At 48.8% G+C, this 21059-nt stretch overlaps 1 protein-coding gene across 5 annotated transcripts in view; it reads right to left on the minus strand.

The window, feature by feature from the left end:
* The window catches only part of EXTL3 (exostosin like glycosyltransferase 3), a 141097-nt gene that overhangs the window by 30907 nt on the left and 89131 nt on the right, over positions 1-21059 (minus strand). For all 5 annotated transcript variants that reach the window (XM_064448305.1, XM_064448301.1, XM_064448304.1 and 2 more), the window contains 2 exons: positions 7284-7410; positions 667-3291 (listed from right to left, as the gene is read on the minus strand). In XM_064448305.1, the coding sequence (XP_064304375.1) occupies positions 667-2814 (2148 nt within the window). In that variant the 5' untranslated portion in view covers positions 2815-3291; positions 7284-7410. The remainder of the gene's footprint in view (positions 1-666; positions 3292-7283; positions 7411-21059) is intronic.

Consider the following 21059-nt stretch of genomic DNA (forward strand, 5'->3'; position numbering starts at 1 on the left):
ACATTTGAGGCCTTTGCAGTAGGCACAGCTTCAGTGGGTCCCTCTTTTGTTTTTATAAAAGATTTATCTGGTAAAGTACAGAAGCAGTCACTGCTTAGGTATTTATAAGGTGCCAACTGTCCTCACAGTGTGACACTTAAAGAGGCTAAGCAAGATTTTCCATTAACAAGAACCTCCAGTTTTAAGACCTGAGATTCATATTAGGCTCCATACAGCAATTACCGTTTCATGACTGCTAAACACCTGGCACCTCTAAAGATCCCACAATTCAGGCTCCTCTATTTCGTAACCCAAGGGGCACCGAACAAATTCTCTCATGACAGCAATTCACCTCGCCTAAGCTTACACATCCACAGAGCACAGCCACCCGCCTCTGAACATTGGCCTCCCTTCAAAGTCACTGGAGAGGAACAGGCGTTTCTGGAGCACCAGCCATGGCAATCGCATGCAAACACCTAAAGTGGGTCAGATGAGTCATACCTGTAACCTCCTTGTTTTTCTCTGTTGGTAAAAGTTCAGATCAGGTACAGACACATACAACCACACGAAATGAATGCTGTCCTGGATGATTTAAGGTGAGCTGATGTGCTACAGAAGAGCTACAGCCAACCTGAACGCACAAACCCCACCGGGAAGCGAGACCAAAAGTAGCTACATCTTTCTTACCATGATTGGGACGCCAATGTCTGGCCACAAGAGATCCTCAGAGGGAAGCTTGGGAGAGTTCCACACTACCACAACTTTATTTAAGTACGGGAGACCATTGAGCCTTTCTAGGGAGTTCATCAACACTTCCTCCCGCTCATAAGTCAACATCACTACTGTGAACTGCTCCCGGGGGACGTTGCCACCCAAAGCAGCCTGGAACTCTTTCCCAGAGCCACCTGCTCCTCCACCAATTGGTCGAAATCCTGTCCCAGACCCCAAAAATTTTGCTTCTGATGGTAAAACAGGGTCAAAGGGAGTGTAGGGGAAGAGGTGGAAAGGCCCTGGAGCAGAATTCCAATTCCTGTAGATGTCCATTGCAGTGAGGGTGAAATTGCGGAGATATTTGGGAGATGCATAGGGTGGTTCTGTTTCCACAGGCCCCAAGTCCAGGTCACCGTTATCTCCCATACTGGGGTCTGTACCAGCAGCTTTTCCAGACCGGTGGGGAATTTCCACGGCGGTTTCTTCTCGGATAGGAGCAGCTGGGATTTGGATTCGAGTCCTTATGACAGCTAAGACTGTGCTGAACACGTTGTCAGAGGTGGAGAAGTAGGTTTCCCACAAGAAGCGGCCCTGCCTCCTCATGGCAAGGAGATCATTGTCAGAAATGCTTCTCAGAAGAAAGTGCACTTCTGTGATACGTGGCTTTGGTATGATTAAGGCTGCCTCGTTCCACCGGATCACATCATTATAGGGTAGCTGAACTTGCTCTCCGAGAACCACCGGGATGGCTCCAACTTCCAGAGCCTCAAACAGTCTCATGGCGCACCCGGCGGAGATCACTAAATGGGTGTCCCCTGGGGTGATTATCAGTGCAAAAGTAGATAGCTTCAGTAGCTCTAGTCTGTCATCCCTTTCTCCACAAAGAGCCCACTCAGTGGGCAGACTCGCCTTAGGCTGGTTCTTACACGTGAACTCCACCAAAACAAAGTCCAACTTGCTGTCCTGAACAGCCTTCAGGGTGGTGATGATCCGATCGTCGTAGTCAGCTGGGGCATTGCCTTCTATTTCCTCTTCGAAAGAGCGAACCTCTTGCAAGCTAGATCTGAGAGACTCGATCTTCTCCCCTTGGAAACTAAACAGATATTTACGCTTGACTGGCACCTGGGGCGGGATTTCTAGGAAGTTGGGTTCAGACATAGCATGGACCAGAGGCGATACCACAATATCAAACCCTGGTCGATACTGCACATCGTAAAAGGTGGACTGGGCAATCATGGCGCGCCCTGTGCTGATGTTGTAAATGAAGTTCTGAGTTTCCGATTTCCTTGATAAATTGATGATGAGATGGTTATGTCCATCAGTCCTCCAATATGGCAAAGAGTGCAACTGTTGCTCTAGTTCAGTAGGTTTTGGCATTATGGGCTCTTGCATTTCCCCCACTAAAATTATATACACACAAGCGATATTTGCATTTTCAGTAACATAAACATTAGTTCTGACAGTTGCCTCAAAGGCTTGTTTAATTAAAGGGTCTAAGGAACTACCAAAAGGGTAATCGTCACTGTTGTAGACGTAGACTGGAAAGCCAGATGTCAACGGGCAGCGCGAGTAGTCAAAGCAGTTGTGTAGCCTGCAGTTCCGGTTGGATTTTGGCAGGGGGAAGGTCGCATCGTCTTTGTCTGGCAGCAGCCGGATGGGCAAGGAGAGCTTGGGCTGGTTCTGAGCCATCAGCTCTTTGTAGGAATGCTCAGTCTGGCTGATGACATTCTTCAGCTGCAGCAGGTCCTGCTTGGCATTTTCAATGCTCTTTTTGCAGGCCTCGATCTTCAAGTTGAGCTTGGCGATCTCACTGTTGAGCTCCTGCCGCTTGGCCTCCAGCTGGAGCAGCTCCTCGCTGACCGACTCGCGGATGCGGCACAGGTCTTGCACATGCTTCACCTCGCACAGCTCGTTGCCGGTCCGAGGGCCAAAGATGCGCTTGCCAGCATCATCCGCATCATCGATGGTGGTTAGATAGTAGTGGGCAATGAGGGGAAAGAAGACGAGGATAATGAAGAGGGTGAAACTAAGCCAGGTGAGCCGGATCCGACTGGACCATCTCAACACCCACGGCTGGCCTCCATTCCCCACTCCCCCATTCCGCAACATCGTATATCCAGTCATGAGTTCAAAAGTCGCTGCGCGCCCAATCACGTTGGATCAGTAGCCATAACCAAAAGAGTTCTTATAGCGAGTCTCTCGAAAAAAAATGTTATTGTGCCTGCTTAACGAGAAGCCAATAGAAGGGGAATTTCATCTTCTTGTCGTGCTGACGGCTTTTCTACAGTCGCTTTGCCGCAGGCACAACTTTTGATCCCGTTAGACTCAATCATTGACCTTCTCACCCACCCCCAGCCCACCCTTGGTCTGTGGGCAACCGTTGCTGGAAGTGTCACAGCGTTGTCATGGTGATTCAAAGTCTCAACGGGCAGAAGAAAAACACAATGGGATCAAGCCAAACTCTACCGCTGCTCTCGACATCCTGCATTACCATCCAATGAATATGCAGAGGCACCAGCCATTGTGGAGAAAGAGCCAGAGGAGACTCGTACGAATGTCAGTCCCTCTCATCGCTGCTGTGCGGCTGATGCTCTGCCATTCCTACAAGAGAACAATCACATATTCAGACAATGCAATCAAAACGACCCCTTAGTGACCTAAGACATGGCTAGTTTTTAAAAGCAACTGTCCTCTCTGCAAAAAAGCTACCTTCATACATGTCTAACACCTCCGGGGTTAATACCAGTAAACCCCAGAAAGTGATGGGATTCATTAGATGCAGACATGTGGCTCTCTCCGGGCACTCTGCTTTTCATTAGGGTTGCATGCTTCAGTGGCCAGGCCAGAAGAATCACAGCCCCTGGATCTGGTTTCCTATTTCTGCCTCTGCCACTATCTTGCTGTGTAACTTTGCAGAAGCTGCTTAACATCTGCCAGCCCCTGCATCCTCATGTACGAAATGGAGGTTTTAATGTACACCTGCTCTCTCTACCCGCCTTTTAATGGCATGTTGTGATCCTGGGACACAGCAGTGCTGTGAATTTGTGCTGCAGAACTGAGTGTAATCGCTATTGTTCTGGTCTAGTGACTAGAGCGGATGAGGAATTTTTAGATGAAGTGTTTTGCTCTCATTTCCTGCTGGAGAATTTTGATTAATTGCAAGAGGAAGTTTAAAGGGAACGTAGTCGTGTTGGTTAAGATTACTTCTGCTGGCTGGCTGCATACAAGAGGGAATTTCTGGTCAAAACTGGAAAAGCCTACACTGTACCTCAAAGCAAAGATGCCAAAGTGAGGAACCATTAGCTACTGCACCACCCAAGTGGTATCAGCTTGCTCAGATATGCCTTTTTCCTTGGAAGACTCTGCTATGGCACCGAATTTTTATGGGCATAAAAATCAAGGACATGGCAAATTCAGCTCTGAGTCTTTGGTCTATGCCAACAGATTTAAATCTAGGCCAGATGAATACTCAATACGCTGCCACTAGAAACTCTCTCTTCCATTTTATTAGCATCCTCCGAGGTACCTAAGTTTCCGGGGTATTCTTTCATATACTGGACTTGCCACTTCACTGATGAATATGGTGCTGGGCTTAGCAGTGACCCTTGCACAGCCTCAAGAGAAGCTTATTCATTTCCGCTTCAATTTTTAATTAGAGGAAAGTCATGTATGTTGGTGACGGTCATTTTTCACTAAATCTATTTAATACTCCTCTCATCTACTCATTGAGAATTAGCAGAAAGAAGGCCAGGAAGCAAATCTCAGCTAAAACAGAGATCTGGAAATGGGCCAAAGCAAAACAGAGGTTCACTTAAAAGGAGCAGAAAGACGTCAGGAATAATTTTCAGTGTAGTACACAAGTGTGTGTCAGAAAAAATAAATGGAAGACTTGATTTTAACCAGGAAAAATCGAAATGAAAGGGGAAACAAGTGGAGTAATAAAGCACAATTCCTAGGCCTATTTTGTTACAAGGCCGTTTATTGCCGGTAACTTAACACCCCACGACTAAATGGGGATCCCCCCCAACCTGACCTGCAACTGGGAGTTGCACAGCACTACGGACACTTAAAATCAAGGCAGATTTAAAATCCATAACACCGTCTGGCAAGCGGCGCTGGCGTAAATCTCAGAAAGCCAGGAGGATAAAGGGGCTAAAAAGTCAGGAAAAGGCTAAATCAGCTTTCTCAGATCTTGGCAGCACAGTCGCTGCGGGCAGATGGGGGAGGCTTCGGCTCTGCTGGCAGGACATTTTAATACTATTCTCTGTACACTAACTTGAGTTTGCCCAGGCTGGGAAAGAGGCTGGTGATGAATGTTAAATCCCCAGTGCTTCTGCGCTGTCAGTCAGGCACGGGGAGCCCTGGCAAGAGCAACACACTTGTACCGGTGTCGAAGAGTTTTAGCACACACCAGGCGACTGAAGGCAAAAATAAATAATAAAAAAAAGCTTTTAAAGTCTATATTTCTTTTTCCTTTTTCCCTTTTTTAAGCTCTCCCAAGGAAATAAAGCTCACGCTGTCGCTGTCTGAGCGCCTGCAGCAGTCGGTCTGTCCGTGCTATTGCAGCCTGGTCTCAGAGGGGCTGCAAAGACCCTGGAATTGCTACCAGTTTTCTGCAAACAGCTGGCCAGATGAGAGCTGCCTATTAACCCTTTGTCCAAACACACACTTACTCGAACACCAGTGAATCTAAAAACCACCTTAACTTCAAGGCACGTGTGGGAAAAGAAGCTCTGCTGGGTTTTTTGTGTGGGGGTGCCATGGAATAAGTGTGGTCAAACCCTGCAAGGTGTTGAGATAACACAGAAACAAGAGATCATAAATGTGGCTGAGAAACAACAAAGGAGCATGTGGATGCGCTCCTTTCGCCTGGCCAGAGAAAACTGCAGCCCCACAGTAGCAGTAGCAGCCCCTGCATTAAAGGCAGTCACAAAGGTTATCAACACAGACTGCATCGAAATCTTGTTCCGTTTTAGCTGCTTTGCCCATTTATGAGCCCTAAATGGTGATGAAATGGCATCTGGACTCCCCAAACCAGCACTGGAGCCCTTGAAAAGCTAAATCCATTGCCCCACACACGATCCTCTGCAGCTGTTCTGCCACCTAATCCTTCCAGTGGCTCCTCCGGTCCTTCCATTCAGTTGACACAGAACAAACTTTATCCTCCTGACCTAAAAACGTGGGCTGTGAATTAAAAAAAATCTGTATGCACAGAAACCTGAAGCTGACAATCTAACCCTGCCGCTAGCTTGGAAAAGACCTCACAGGAAAGAGCAGATCAGGCTGGGGAGGGATTTGAAATGCAACACGTGTGGCTTGGGATCAGTTAAAAAGTATTGACTGTCAGTATGAAATATGTGCTGGCGATAAAGCAAGCTCTTTAGACACACTCTCAGACTCTTCTTCACTACTAAGACTTTATTCCTCATCAACTCCATAGAGCCTGAGGTTGTAACGCATTGTTATTAGGGCTGCCAGAAAAAAAAAAAAAGGCAAAGTAAAAACCCAATCTGCGGTTTTACCAAGAGAGACTTCAGTGTTGTATTTAAGAGCAATAGGCAGTCCTGGGGAGAAAAAGGCTGCTGATTTCCATAGCTCCCAAAAAGACGTTTGGGAGGAGATGAAACAGGTTACTTTCTGGGCTTCCCAGACAACTCATTCCTCTCGCTCCCAAGTACAATTAGTTCTTCAAATTGATTGAGCCCCACACTGAGAAATGCTTGTTGACATTATAACACAACATTGCTGCAAAAAGGGGGCAGGAAAAGCTCTTAGGAAATCAGAAGCTCAATAATTGCCAGGGCCTCTTCCCAAATGCTCATTCTCCGACTTCTCAGGCACAACAGGTTTACATGCTGCAGTTCCTCCTTCCATGGTGCGGGTCTGCGAGACTAAGTTGCTGTTCAGGCACATTGTCACATCTTAGTTCAAAACCCAGGCTGCGTTCCCAGCTTTCCTCAACTCCACAGTAGGCACTCCCTGTGCCGGTGAAGTTATGGGAATACCTGAGGTTCTCCCTCATTTTGCATTTCTAGTAGAAAGAGCCAGGCTGGTTTGCTCTAGGTGTGCCTGCTCAAGCAGGGGGTGGGACGGGATGATCTCCAGAGGTCCCTTCCAACCCCCACCAGTCTGGGATTCTGTGATCTGTGGGTGCTCGTGGAGTCACTACTCTGCAAATGTTCGGTCACCAAGGTCCTTCTGCAAACACCTGAGCACGCCTATTCCTCCCTGCTTACACCTCCTTTTGCCCATCTCCCTATAAAATCAGAGAAATACTGTTCCTTTCTCAGCATATTTGTGAACAGAGCCTGAAAATTTTAAACTTACAGCCCTCCAGAGCTTAGCACAGCAATAAATAACCATTAGGCAGAATATGGTGACACAGACTGCACTGAACTTTCCAGGAGGAAAATCCACAGGGATCCTGCATCCGCTAAATTAGAGCTCCCACACTCTGTCTGTACACACTTGCACTCATCCTTACTCTCCTTCCTCATCAAATGACGGGTCTGCAGTGTTATCGCTGCTGTGTTACCTCCACAAACTTTCTGCTGTGCTGGCCCTCTCCACGGAGAACGAAGTGCTGTACCCACCTGTCACGCAGGCTGCCTCCTGACGAGCGGCGAAGGATGTCAGGCAGCGCGCGTTAGCGGCTCCTGTGCTTTATCTGCCCAGTCTTGAACAGACAGTTTCTATTGCCAAGTTGCTTCTTCACCGGCACTAAAAATCAAAGGAAAAAAAATTCAGCTTTTTTTTTTTTTTTAAAGGAGAAGCAGAAAATTCTGCTAAATAAAGAAAATACAGCTTTAGAACAGGGTTTCTGGTGAAATGGAAAAGAAACTAATACAAAACAGCCCTTCAGCAATGATAACTTTCTACTTCCTAATGCTCTCAAAGGAAAGGAATACACCCCAAATCGCCGATCACTTTGGGAACAGCAGTGGTTGAACGAAGAGAATAAATCTATTAGGTGTGTGCTTTAAGGTATGTTTGAGAGCAGATCTTTAAAAGGAGCAGATGGAAAATTCACTCTGAAATGCTTCACATGCTACAGCCTTAGGGATTATCGCGAGGGATTCGTACCATCTCGGGAGCTCACAGGTACAGAGAAATTCTCCTAGGCTAAGATCAACGCTACTACACAGGCAACCGGTAAAAGGTCTTGTAATCTGTAAATTCAGGGGATAAACTGCATCCCTGGCATCAGGAAGCTTTTATCTAAACCAAGGAACATTCACCACATTTGCAGCTCCTTGTGAAGCCGAACCTGCTTCCAGCGATGCTCCTGAGCTGAGCATGCGTGGGGTAAAGGGGTCCTGGACAAACACTCCAAGAGAGCCCCTTCGTGTGCTCGCTCCAGCAAAGTCAGAAAACCACGTCTGCTGAAGAAGGCAGCAGTTCACTGATATTAGGGGAAGCAACATGTATGTTTGACCTGTTCTTCTCCTCTTTCCCTGTGCTGCTTGTGTGCTCTCTTGGAAACAGGTCCTAGACAAGATGGACACTAGCTTTGCACCATGCTTGCTACCTTCTCTCCAGCCGGGCGCCTCCTGCACCGACAGCACAGGACAAGTGCTCCCAGTACAGCATCGTTTCATCTTACAGTCTTCACAAATGCATCTCCTGTAATTCAGAAATCCTTGGGGGGAGGAGGGAGAAGATGACCCACTGCATGGGCAAACTGTCCCAACAGCTCATCTGGATGGGGAACAGTGCTAGGGGGAAGAAATGCAACCGGACAGAAAAGGCAGGACCTTACAAGAGCTTTTCTGACTTTCTTTCCTTTGCAGACCCTCCCCCAACCTTAACTGTGAGAGCAGAGAGGGATCAGAGAGGTATTTGGGGTGGTTTAGAAGTGGCACTTGAGGACAAACCCTTTGAGAGTTGCTTTCCAACCACATTCTTGGGGGCAAAGGGTGCTCACTCCTGTAACCACAGCATCTCTGGCCAAGGGCACTCCAGCACGCAACACCCCAGGGCACCAGCTCTCAACCCGTGCTCCCACCCTGCAGCTGCTCAGTGCCAGGCCCTGCAGGCTCTCCAGGCATGGAACAGATAGGTGAGTCTGCTGCAGCTGCCGAAAGGGCCATTATAATCAGCATGAACTCTTTGCCACTGGTTGCAGAGCCCCAGCAGGCAAGGTCAGGATCGGACCTTTCTCAGAAGCAATCCCCCTTTCTGAAGTTTCACGGTAAGAAAACCCAGAATAAGCATCATCAGTTGACAAAGCCAACAGGCGAGACCCCAGGATGCACATCTGTTTGTACTTCTGCTGGTGCTTCTGAGAGCTTATGACAGGCGAACTGGGAAATTGATACCCAAAAGACATAGTAAGAGTTAATCAGCCCAGGTGTGGAGGCAAAATGAATGTTGTTGCCTCGAGGATGAAAGTTGAGTTGCCTCATCATCACAAAAAGGAAAGAAAGAAACAGAGGGAGGGAGAATTGGGAGAATTGCACTAGACATCTGGGCTGGGAGCAGGAAGAAGAGGACTGGAAGGATTTGGACAGGGGCTTCCTCCTGCTGACTACCTGCAACCCCAAATCAGTCTGCGGTGGCAGCAATCAGACCTTCCAGGGCTCCGGCACCGGCCAAATGAAAAAGCACATGGAGGTGGGGAGTGCCATCAAACTGCAGCTCTGGCCACTACCTGCTTAGGCAAAGCTGGCCCTTGTGACAGGAAGCCAAAAGATATTCAAAACTCGGCTAGACGATGCCCAGGTTCAGAGACCTCCAGAGGTCCCTCCCAACTGCAGCGATTTCATGATTCTGCACCTGGGCTCTCAGGTGGCCAATAATTCAGAAATGCAAGCAGAAACCTGGAATCAAGATGTCCTGGGTCTGCCCTCAGCTCTAACACTGCCTCTCTCCAGCAACCCATGGGAAATCACACAACCTCCATGCCTCATTCTCCTTCTGTACAAAGCAAAGGTGAACTCAAACTGCTTCAAGGCAGACAAGTGAAGAGCTGACAGTCTTACAGCTTTTTGCTCCCCATCAGGGGCACGGGGACAAGAGCATGCTCCAGGAGACGCTCAGTATTATGGCAAGGAGAAGCTACAGAAATCTCTCTCCCAAGTGCTTCCAGGTACCTGCCTGCTTTGCCCTCTGCAGGTCTATCATGCTCCCCAGCTGAGGTTAACCGAGTGGTTCACGAACATTCATCGATTCTGATGAAATCCTTGAGACAATAAAACCGCATCCAGTTTTCAGAGAGCAGGTAATGCAGGTATGGAGAAACAACTTGCCCAAGGTCACCCCAGAAGCTGCACCAGCTTGGGATTCACTCCACATCTAACTGTCCTATCCGCAAGACCGTCCATCTTCCCAGCCTGCCTCTTCCAGCGGTTTCCTTCTCTGGTCCCTTCTTGCTTTTTGCATGATGCATTGCAAAATCTACTTTACATACAGAGCTTTTAGTTCCTAAATTTATTATTTAGTGTTGTTTTCTGGTAATAAACCAGCCATATTGTTTTATTTATTCTTCCAGGCTGCACAAAGAAATACCCAGCTTATGAGCGAATCCCTTTTATGTTCTGCGGTACCGAATGGCAGAGCACCCTGCATGCAAAGTTCACCCCCCTCCAAATCTCAGAGCAAGGGACCGCCGGGCAGAGCTTTACCAGGAAGCTGGTGAATCCATACAACCACACAGCGGCTGATGTTGTACTTCCTACCGCCTTCCCGTTTACAAAGTGCTAAAGACTTTTTGGGAAGCAGGAAGCAAGTCGGGGAAGCAGATACTTTGCTCCATCGCGTGCAGTGGCACAAGCTGCTCGAGGAGTAGGTGTGCGGCTGATCATTTGTTCACCGCAAAAAGGGAGAAATTAGGTGTGGGAAGAGGGAAAGGCTCTTTTTGCTTTTACCTTGAAGCAATTAATGAACAAGAACTGTCTTGAGGTAAAACCACAGCGAAGAGCCAGGCGCTTCGCATCCTATGAGAGAAGCATGCAGAGGTCAGCTCCAGACAGGAGGAGAGGACTGGCTTTCCAATTGCTGACTTTGTGAGACAGCTCAAGTCCTTGGTATTCTTCGTGGTTTTCAGCCCTAGATAGCTCAGGCACATTGTCGTCCCCGAGGCAAAAACACAAACCTCTCTCACCTCCCTAAAACATCATCCTCACCACTTCCTCAGCAGCAAATAATCACGTGGCAGAATTCAGGCTCCTGCTCTCTGACAGATGCTTCAGGTCATAATTAAGCACAAATTTAATTTTTCTGTCCTGGGTAAGTTGTAAGAAAAAGGAAATATTGCCCAAACAGCACAGAAACACAGCGTTCAACAGCATCTTGCTTAGCAGGGTGGGGAGCTATGGAAAATAACTTGTCTCTGTGGGTTTTCTGGAAGGTTTGCCCATTTCCCGCGTGTAGCGAACAAGCCAGTTCTGGAGACTGAGCATCTCCATTGAGGGCCGTCTAACAAGCATGAAATCACACGGGTGGCTTCTCACGGATTTCAGCGGGCAAGGGGGCAGGTCAGCAGTCAGCCCTCACGACCCAGGCACGCCGGGAGGTTTACATCCACAGGAAGCCTATAGAAACCAGGGAACCCTGGCTGCTACATCCAAGCAAGGCGCAGCGACATTAAATTCATCAGTGCTACGCAGCCAAATTAACTGGGCTAACCAACTCCAAATGTACCTTCCCTCCCTGTAATAGCTCTTTCACCCGCTCCCCGTCTTCCCATTTGTATCTGTGCTGCTGTACGTCTAACACCAGCTTTTCCCCTCCCCTCAGAAAAGCCTTTGATGCGCGGGGCGGGCAGCCGCACGCAGTCTCATTAGCAAGCTGACGGCCTTCTGCACTTTTTGGAGAACGCTTCATCACCACGTAAGTGGAGGCCGCTCCGTTTCAGACAGCCCAATCGATCATGCCAAATAACTAAATTACCTGACATGCCATAATCACCCATATTTATATAGCAGGCGGATTCTTATCCGACACAGTTCATTACAAAGCAAGCTAGAAATGCAGATGCACAAACACAACTATTGCCACGTCTCTATTAATTTGGACTAGCTTCAAAGAGGGTCATATGGGTGAAAACCCCTCTCTCATTGCCAGACACCCGAGTCACACGGTTCCAATTAGGCGAGGGACATTAAATGCCTTTCTGCTGCACTCACAAGGCGAGCAACACAGCAGGAGCCCAGTGGCTCAACTAATCCGCATCTTCACCGTCTGCAGAAGCGTTAGGAGAAAGATGTCACTGTGCCACACACCATCACGCCACCGCCTCCGCCAGGCTGGTGTAAAAGCTGTCCCCCTTTAACTGTAACAGCATCCCAGACCCACTACTACTGTTATACTCGTAGCTGGTAACATTTCTGCATGGGTAGGCTTTGGACTGTGCATATTCATGTAGATTTGGCCACATATAAGAGTGGAAACACACTGCACCAGGGAGATTGAATCCCAATAACTGCTTCTGGAAAAATCACACCTCCAACAAAAACCAAGCCATGGGGCAAAAACATACCTAAGGATATTCTGCCTTTTCTAGCCTTCTGAGAAAAGTTCATGATTGCCCTGCTCCCTCCTCCCCATCACAGAAGCGCCCCCAGCTTTACCGGTCCTTCTGGATTGTATCACACAGCATTCTTCTCCTGTTTGTTTTTTGGACCCCCCAGGAGCTCCTCTTACTCATCAGCCCAGCACCGTGCCTTAGCAAGCCTTTTCTAAAGACCCAGCTCAGCAGTGAACCAAGACACAGTGAACACGCACATCTGGCCATTCTCCTCCCCATCTGTTTAACCTGCGAGCTCCCCAGGGCATGGCCTATCCTTAAAACACTCAGAGAAGACCATGAAGCCTATCTACGGATCTCCTCCCATCCAAGGTACCCACGTGCTGGCAGAAAGCGATACGGCATGTAGCATCCTTGCTGTAAAAATGATGCTAGCGTAAAAGCTGTGCCAAATAAAGTCCCCACCTGAAACCAAGAGGCGCCACTGGGACAGACCTTTCAGGTAAGATCTCTGCCAACTAAAGCAATGTTATGATGGCTGAAAGAAAGAAATAAAAGCTAAATACCGTAGTCGCGCAAAGCAAGGAGGAACGTGACCAGGTGACTCAAGCTGCCCTAACAAACCAGATGTTTGCAGTCCAGCTAACAAAAGTCTGTGCCGGACACCTGCACTTTACAGGTTAGGACATGTTGACGTGGAAATGGCAAATACGGCACTTCAAAATACACAGAGAGAATGAAACACTATGCCTGAAGCTTGTGGGTGTGCTTAACGAAGTTATTAACCAGCAGAAGAGTGTATGATAGAAGATAAGCACTAGCAGAATGCATGATAATTAAATTTCTACAAAGCGAAGTCACCGCTTGGATTTGAAACGCTGGGTAATTTGACACGCGCTGTGTGCTGTTCTGTCACCGGTGCCCAGTGCTTCGCTTGCAAGATACCATGAAGAAACATATATGACAAACCTAGCCTCAAGCTGTGTGACTGGAGAAGACTAACAACACCCAGTCCTTGGAAAAGGCAGGATGGGAGACGGCAAGCTCCGCTCAGCACGTGTGTCCGGCATAGGGACCGCCCCTGTCGTAACGTGTAGGTACAAAGACATACAGAAACCACTGTGGGACAGATGTACTAATAACAGACCAGTTAGGAAGGGCAAAGTTACACTGTTCTGTTGAAGGAAGGTTATAGCAAAACGTCTTAGTTTTATGAAATTTCTGTCATATACATAAAATGGAATAATATGTAAATTATTTGGACTCTTCTGGTTCCTAGCTCACCCCCGGGGCTCAGGAGGCATCAGCAACCCACCATACTCCAGAAAGCGTGACTATTATCCCATACGAAGGGCCGCAGAGTTGGGGAAGGGTTTAGAGGGGAAACCGTACGAGGAGCGGCTGGAGTCCCTGGGGTTGTTCAGCTGGAGCAGAGGAGGCCGAGGGCAGCCTCATGGCGCTCTGCAGCTCCCTCCCGAGGGCAGGAGGAGGGGCAGGGCTGGTCTCTGCTCTCTGGTGACCAACGCCAGGCCCCGAGGGAATGGCAGGGAGATGTGCCAGGGGAGGGTGAGGCTGGGCATTAGGAGAAGGTCCTTCCCCCAGAGGGTGGTGGAGCCCTGGCACAGGCTCCCCAGGGAGGCATCACGGCACCAGCCTGGCGATATTCAAGCAGCACTTGGCCAAGGCCCCCAGAGACACGGTGTGAATTTGGGGTGTCCTGTGCAGGGACAGGAGCTGGGCTCGATGGTCCTTGTGGGTCCCTTCCAGCTCAGGGCATTCTGTGATTCTGTGATACTCACCCTGACTTTTTTTTGCACTTCCTTGTGTTACGCAGCGCATGCCTTACCAAACCGCTGCTTCACACCTCCACGAAGGCCACTTTTTTGAAATGCTTCAGGATCCTTCAAAGTAAAAGGTAATTCTGCCAACTCGCAGGGCTGTGAACTTGGGGATATTAGGAAGAGTATGGCAGGACTGTTTAATGGCTGCAAACCTAATGAGCAAACACAGCACTTCTTTTGACCTCAAAAATTACTCTTTAGGATAAAAGAGACGAGGTCTTAAAATAAAAAAAGCATCATAAAATGCTTCAACCAATGGCACTGCTGCATGGAGCCTGTTCCTTAGCATCCTGGAGCAGATGTGCTGCACTCAAAATGTCTTTGTCTATTAAAACTGTGTCAGCTTCAGAGACTCCAAAACTCCCTGTGGCATAAACAGAATTTCTAATGAACAGCTGCAGGATACAGGAGTAGCCGCGCAAAATGCAGCTGCTGCGATCATTTTCTTTGCCCCTCTCTCACCACCCTTCCTCTGCTGCCCGAATCCCACCTTCCCCTATTTGGGTCTCTCCTGTCCTCCCCTCTCCCACAACCCCACTGCCTCACTGTGTCTTCTGCACCCTCCACAAACGAGCACTGTCAGCCCATCACTTTAGTTCATCCACATCTTTCTTCATGCTTCCCTGTGACCCACCTCCAGCCGCCTCCTTCGCAGCAAGTCGGCTAACGACTAGCAGTTCGAGGGCAGACACCCAGCACTGGTTTCCTCTGCTAACATTTATTATTTCCGAAGCCTGTGAGCATCGTTCATCTCCTTAGACCGCATCCTGCTGTGCCCCCACATCTCCTGGTCTGACAGAGCCGCACTCCCATGCATGACCAACCTGACAGCCTTCTATGATGGTGTGACTGGCTGGGTTGACGAAGGGAGAGCAGTGGGTGTTGTCTACCTCTACCTCAGTGAGGCATTCGACACTGTCTCCCATAGCGTCCTCATGGACAAGCTTAGGAAGTGCGGGTTAGATGAGAGGACAGCGAGGTGGGTTGAGAACTGGCTCAACAACAGGACTCAGAGGGTCGTGGTCACTGGGGCAGGGTCTGGCTGGAGGCCTGTAACTAGCGGTGTTCCCCAGGGGTCTGTGCTGGGCCCTGACCTGTTTGATAGATCCATCAGTGGCCTGGACGATGGGACAGAGCGTAACCTCAGCAAGTTCGCTGACGGTACCGAGCTGGGAGGGGCGGCTGATGCACCAGAGGCTGTGCTGGCACCCAGCGAGCCCTGGGCAGGCTGGAGAGCTGGGCCCGGGGGAACCTCAGGGAATTCAACCAGAGCCAGTGCCAGGCCCTGCCCCTGGGGAGGAACAGCCCCCCGCACCAGCACAGGCTGGGGGGGACCTGCTGGAGAGCGGCTCTGCTGAGAGGCCCTGGGGGTGCTGGGGGGCAGCGAGGGGACCCTGAGCCAGCACCGGGCCCTTGGGGCCAAGGGGGCCAGCGGTGTCCTGGGGGGCAGGAAAAGGCGTGTGGGCAGCAGGGCGAGGGAGGTTCTCCTCCCCCTCTGCTCTGCCCCAGTGAGGCCACAGCTGGGGGGCTGCGGCCAGTTCTGGGCCCCCCAGTGCAAGAAGGGCAGGGAGCTGCTGGAGCAAGGCCAGGGCAGAGCTGCCAAGGGGATCAGGGGCTGGAGCATCTCCCTCGTGAGGAAAGGCTGAGAGACCTGGGTCTGTTCAGCCTGGAGAAGAGAAGGCTGAGGGGGGATCTCATCAGTGCTTATAAATATCTGCAGGGCGGGTGTCAGGGGGATGGGGCTGGGCTCTTTTCAGTGGTGCCCAACGCCAGGCCAAGGGGCCACGGGCACAAGCTGGAACACGGGAAGTTCCCCCTGAACATGAGGACAAACCCCTTCCCTGTGCGGGTGCCAGAGCAGGGGCACAGGCTGCCCAGAGAGGCTGTGGGGTCCCTTCCCTGGAGACATTCACCCCCCGCCTGGACGCGGCCCTGTGCCCCTGCTCTAGGTGTGCCTGCTCCCGCAGGGGGTGGGACGGGGTGAGCTCCAGAGGGCCCTTCCAACCCCCACCAGCCTGGGATTCTGCAATCCCTTGAGTGCTCTCACGCCTCTCCAGCCTCTACAGAGTTTTGCTACTGCTTTGCCTGCTCACACCAAAAAAGTGCAAAAGGGAGAAATAAAGGGGAGAAACATTACCATGCCAAACATTGTAATTCCACAGAACACGAGCAAACCTCAGGGAAAGATTCAGCCTGACTAAACTGAAACCCACTAATAGAGCTTTTAGCTTCAACACTGCCTTCCAGGCCGAGGCACCAAGGCGTGACTCCTTGTGTGAGTTGGTTTTGGTTTTTTTTTTTAAATCCTCTGCCTTTGAAACCAAAAATCCGTCAAGCATGCAGCCTGGTCCGAAGGCACATCCTGACTGCTCTCACAAACCTAATGGTGTCCCATACGCTAGCTGGAGAAACAGCTGGAATGAGTATTAATTTAGTCAGGCACTTGTAATGGCCCCTGTGATGCTCAGCATCGTACTCAGAGAAAAATATAATCTTTTGTTTCAGTCCCATCATGTACTTCTGGGAACACCAGCACAAAGGAAGTTTGAATTCTTACTGCGTGATGCCTTCAAGCTTCTGTGGGTTTCTCCAGCACCCCGTAAAGAGCCTCAGTTTCCTTTTTTCAGGACATTTATAGGGAGTTAATGCTTTGGTGAGCTCTATCCCTCTAACATGAGGGAAAGCAGCTGATAGGTTCCCAAGTTATTGGAAGACTAACAGATAAGACCACATGCCAAAGTCCCATTTTATTAGAACACTCTAACAACATTAAATACCGTGTAAAGCTAAGCAATAGTGTCTTTTTAAAGAAATCCTTATTAACTGGTATCGAACACACAGGCCAGCTAAATACCTTGTGGCTTTGAGACAATCTGTCTGATGTAATCATATAATGTCCAAATGCTTCAGCTATTCACCCACTGCAATGAGCGGTGAGACTGGTGCTAGCACCGAGCAGCTTAAACCAGCCAAACTCTTGCAAAGTTAATGGCTTAACAGCTTCCCTGGATTGGCAGCAGGATGTGCAGGACAGACCTTATTCAGAGCTGACAGGGCTTCGAACAATTAACATCGCTAATGCACTTCCATGGCCCAGAGGAAAAATACCCAGAGAAACTGTGTGCCATGGGTATCGTGGATACGCGCTGCACTTCAGAGACTGCCCACGTAAGCCTCACCATGTGCAGTCCCACCTGCCCGTTCACAACAGAAGGTGAAGAGAACCCAAATATTAGCAGAGGGGGTGCATTTGGGAAGGCTGAAGCTACTTTGGTGAGGACTTGCCAGGCTTAAAAATACTCCAGGCAGAAATCTCCAATGCACAACGGCTATTTTTCCTGGGTGAGTTGGGGCCAAATGTCCTCGGAGCAGCTCAAAGATGGGCAGTGGGACACTCTGCCAGCACAATGCTCATGCAGACGAAGCAATCGCTTCCAACACAAGCTGTTGCCTCCCAGCCATCGTCCCAAAGATGAGACCATTTCCAACTCATGCCAGCTTCAGGGATCATTTGCAGAATAGATGCTGAGAGGTCTTAACGGACAAGGAAGCCACAAACAACTCTTCTGACCATTTCCATCCGTTATCACGGACAGAAGAGTACGGCCTAGCATCTCTGACGCTGCGCCATGTCACCCTCACCTCAGTGGATTGAGCCATAAATGGCTCAGATCACACAAAAATCTTGCCAAGGACAGCACAGCTATCTTCCTTTTAGGTGTAATAGCACAGTAGGTTGGGTAGTGCTTGAATTAGCTATTGCCATCCACTGGACAAAAGCTTCTCATGGCCAGAGTAAATACCTGATGCCCAGCCAAGAAAAGGGGAGATGTTCCCAGAGCTTGGGACAGCTGCCGGTGAACACATGCTTGGAAGAGCTCAGCGACACAGCCATCAACTCTGCTGCGAACGTGCCATGCAGACAGACGTGAAGGCATTGGCTTGGAACAAAGTCATTAAGATAGCCACAAAATTAATAACTGAATTTGACCACTGCATAGAATCCAATGAAAACAAAAAAAACCCATGAGGATGGCTATATTAGATCAAACCAACCATCCATCCGCTTCAACCCCTTACTGAGTGCTCGTTTCCAGCTGCTTTGGTGCAGGCTACTCGTAAGTCATAGTCACAGAACGGCTTATTCAGAACAAATTTTCCCTAACCGCTAGCAAATAGGAGTTGCATGAGCCCTTGAAGAACAGAAGCTGCCCACCAAAACACCTCTTTGAAGCAAATCAATCATGTATGTTCTCATCTGTACAAAGTCTGAACTGTTAAAAACATAAAAAAGAAGAAGAAAGGAAAGGCACTTGGTTTCAGCGCTTCTTGCAGCAGTGAGTTCCACCGCTGAGCTCCACAAGTGGTTTCCTTTCACCAGCTTCAAATACAAACCCTCTGAATTCAGTCTGAGCCCTTTTTTAGAGCATTACACACTTCTACAGTGACAGGTACAACAGGACTCTCACCCAGCTCACTACGGACCCAGAGCAACAACAGTAAGAAAGCCATCAGAATGAGAACCGCCACCTTACCTTCTCCAGGCTGCCTGACTTCCCACCACATGCTCCTCTCTGAACTAGGCAGTATTAATCTTTTCAATCCTTGCGACCATGGGCAAAGAAGTAGAAATCCAAGGATCCTACTGCCGGCAGACAATTTCAGCATAAATTTGCACTTCTGCTGTTGTCTCACCCTTCCTGATGGACATCCTGGTTCTCCAGTACAGTCCTTTTCTGGAGGAGCCCTCCCTCTCTTTTACCCAATGTCCTCCAACCTCCATGTTCTGTTTCCGTTCCAGCCATTTCCCAAATTTGTGCCGAGTTGTTTTTTTTTTTTTAAATTGCTCTCAATATGTCACTCTATATTACTCAACAGCAGACTTATTTAAACGTGTCAATGCTGTTGCTTAGCAGATCTGACGGTGCTTTACAATTTAAGCCTGCTTCAGAATCATGTGTTCGCCCCTCCAGTGCTCCCCAACACATCTGATCATCAGGAAGCTTGAGGTAAACAAAAATAAGTCCGACTCTAAAGGCAGTGCACAGGCCTGCCTAGGAATGCTTCACTAGAGATCCTTAAAAAAACAAACCAAAACAAAACACCCCACCCACCACCAAGAACCACCCTGGAAGAAGAGGAATTCTGCCAAAAAGCCCACCCAATTTTTCTTCTCAGTTAGGAAGCCGTACCAGGCGCCATTCATCTTCCATTTTTTACCTTGTACCCATGAGCTACAATAGGAGCCCATCAAGTAAATGATCATCAAGAGCTTTGAAATGAGTCCTAATACCGAGCTAATATCAGCTTTCCCCAAGCAGCAAGCTAATTTTAGGTAATGGCCTCCAACCACTCTATAAAAGGCCTGCAACACCCAGGTGAGAGCATGTTCTGACCTTTGAAATTAGACTTGGGTCTTTGCTGGGAGAGAGAAGATAATGTGCAACTAAATGTTTTCTGCTTGGGCTTTTCAAGCTCTCCAACCAGCAGTGGCGTAGGTTTAGTCACTGTCCCCCACAGACTCCCACTCGCACATTCACAGCCGAGTAAATGGAGCACCTAATGGCTCCACGCAGCATCGGCAAGCGCCATGCAAAAAATACAGTGAGAGGCAGAAGCTGTCCCAAAGCGCTTACGAAAAAGACTAAGCAAACCCAAGAAAATGTCATCCTTCTGCAATCCACTGACGCAAAACAAACCCAAGTGAATTGCCCAAGAGCATGCCAAAACCTGCCATTAACAGATGCCAAGTCGTCTGCACATTCATCCAGGGCTCGAACCGTGAGGTCGTCTCCATGGCATGTATCCACTTGAGGTGCATCCCATGTTGCCCCCAAGCTGACCTCATCCTATGCCCCAAAATCTCCAGCTGACTCATCACCCTACACCCCTCCAAGCAAGGCTGGTTTAGGGGGAACTAACTCCCACAAACTGATGCCATCAAGACAGTCTCCAGCAGCTGCTAATTCCAGATTCAGACTGCGAATCGCACCCAAGAAGCCCGGTTCACAACCTTGGGAACTGATACCACAACCTGAGACAGCCCAAGTGAAGACAAAACCAGCAGCAGGACCTGCCAGAACGGCTGCTGATGGGTTTCCAAAAATAACCCAGTTCCCTTTCTGCAGTGCCTGATGTCCGTTTACTTACAGCCACCTAAAAATAGCCCTTCCCATTTGGATCAATGAAGAGAGCCGACAGAAGTGAAAGACACTCATCACTCCACACACACGCAAGACTAAAGGAGATAAAATGCTTTTGAAATGCAGCATAGGGAACAATCCCGCACTGGCCACGAGAGAGCCAGCTGGATGGGCCTAATGATTCTTCTCCAGCAACAGCTGTGATTGAGTTTATTTCCATTTTGTGTGATTAAAAAGAAAGAGACAGATAAAAGGGAGAACAAAAAGTCCAAGATTTCAAAAGGCACTAAAAATAAAATAGTTTGTATTCACTTGGCACCCTACCTTGACAGCATTTTACACATGATAGCCAAGCAGTCCTCAATAACCCAAAAGGGAGGCACAAGTAATTTATAGGCAGGGAAACCAAGGTATGGCAATTTTAAAATACTGACTCAATCATCAATAAAAATCAAGAGCAAGAAGAGGTTTAAAGGGCAGGTGTTCCTGACGCACCTTCCTATATTCACGCCGTAAGACCCCTCTCTATTTATTCTTCATGGAGCCAACATAATTGTTTCCAGTGCCTGGCCAGCGTAAATCGACGCCAAAGAGTTCAGCAGCTCCTCACAAGGAGTTACAGTCCATTTAGCTGATAAAAGTTAACCGGTTTTCAGAGCCTGTTTGCACCTCACAGGGAAAACCACACTTTTTCAAAATTCAAACATGCAAGTTTAGCAGCAGGATGCCTGAAATTAATCCCCTTATTTAAACACTAACAACTTTTAAGTGTCTCTAAGCAATTGTAAAGGCTTTATTAGTGAAGGCAATGAAAGCCCATGAGCAGCCAAGTCAAGACGAAGCCAAGGTTATCTGCAGTAAGTTTCCAAGCATTAACTTTCACAACAAAAACTCACTCTTGAGAGTATTTGTGCCGCA

The sequence above is a fragment of the Phalacrocorax carbo genome, chromosome 3 (assembly GCF_963921805.1).
Source record: "Phalacrocorax carbo chromosome 3, bPhaCar2.1, whole genome shotgun sequence".
Classification (NCBI taxonomy): domain Eukaryota; kingdom Metazoa; phylum Chordata; class Aves; order Suliformes; family Phalacrocoracidae; genus Phalacrocorax; species Phalacrocorax carbo.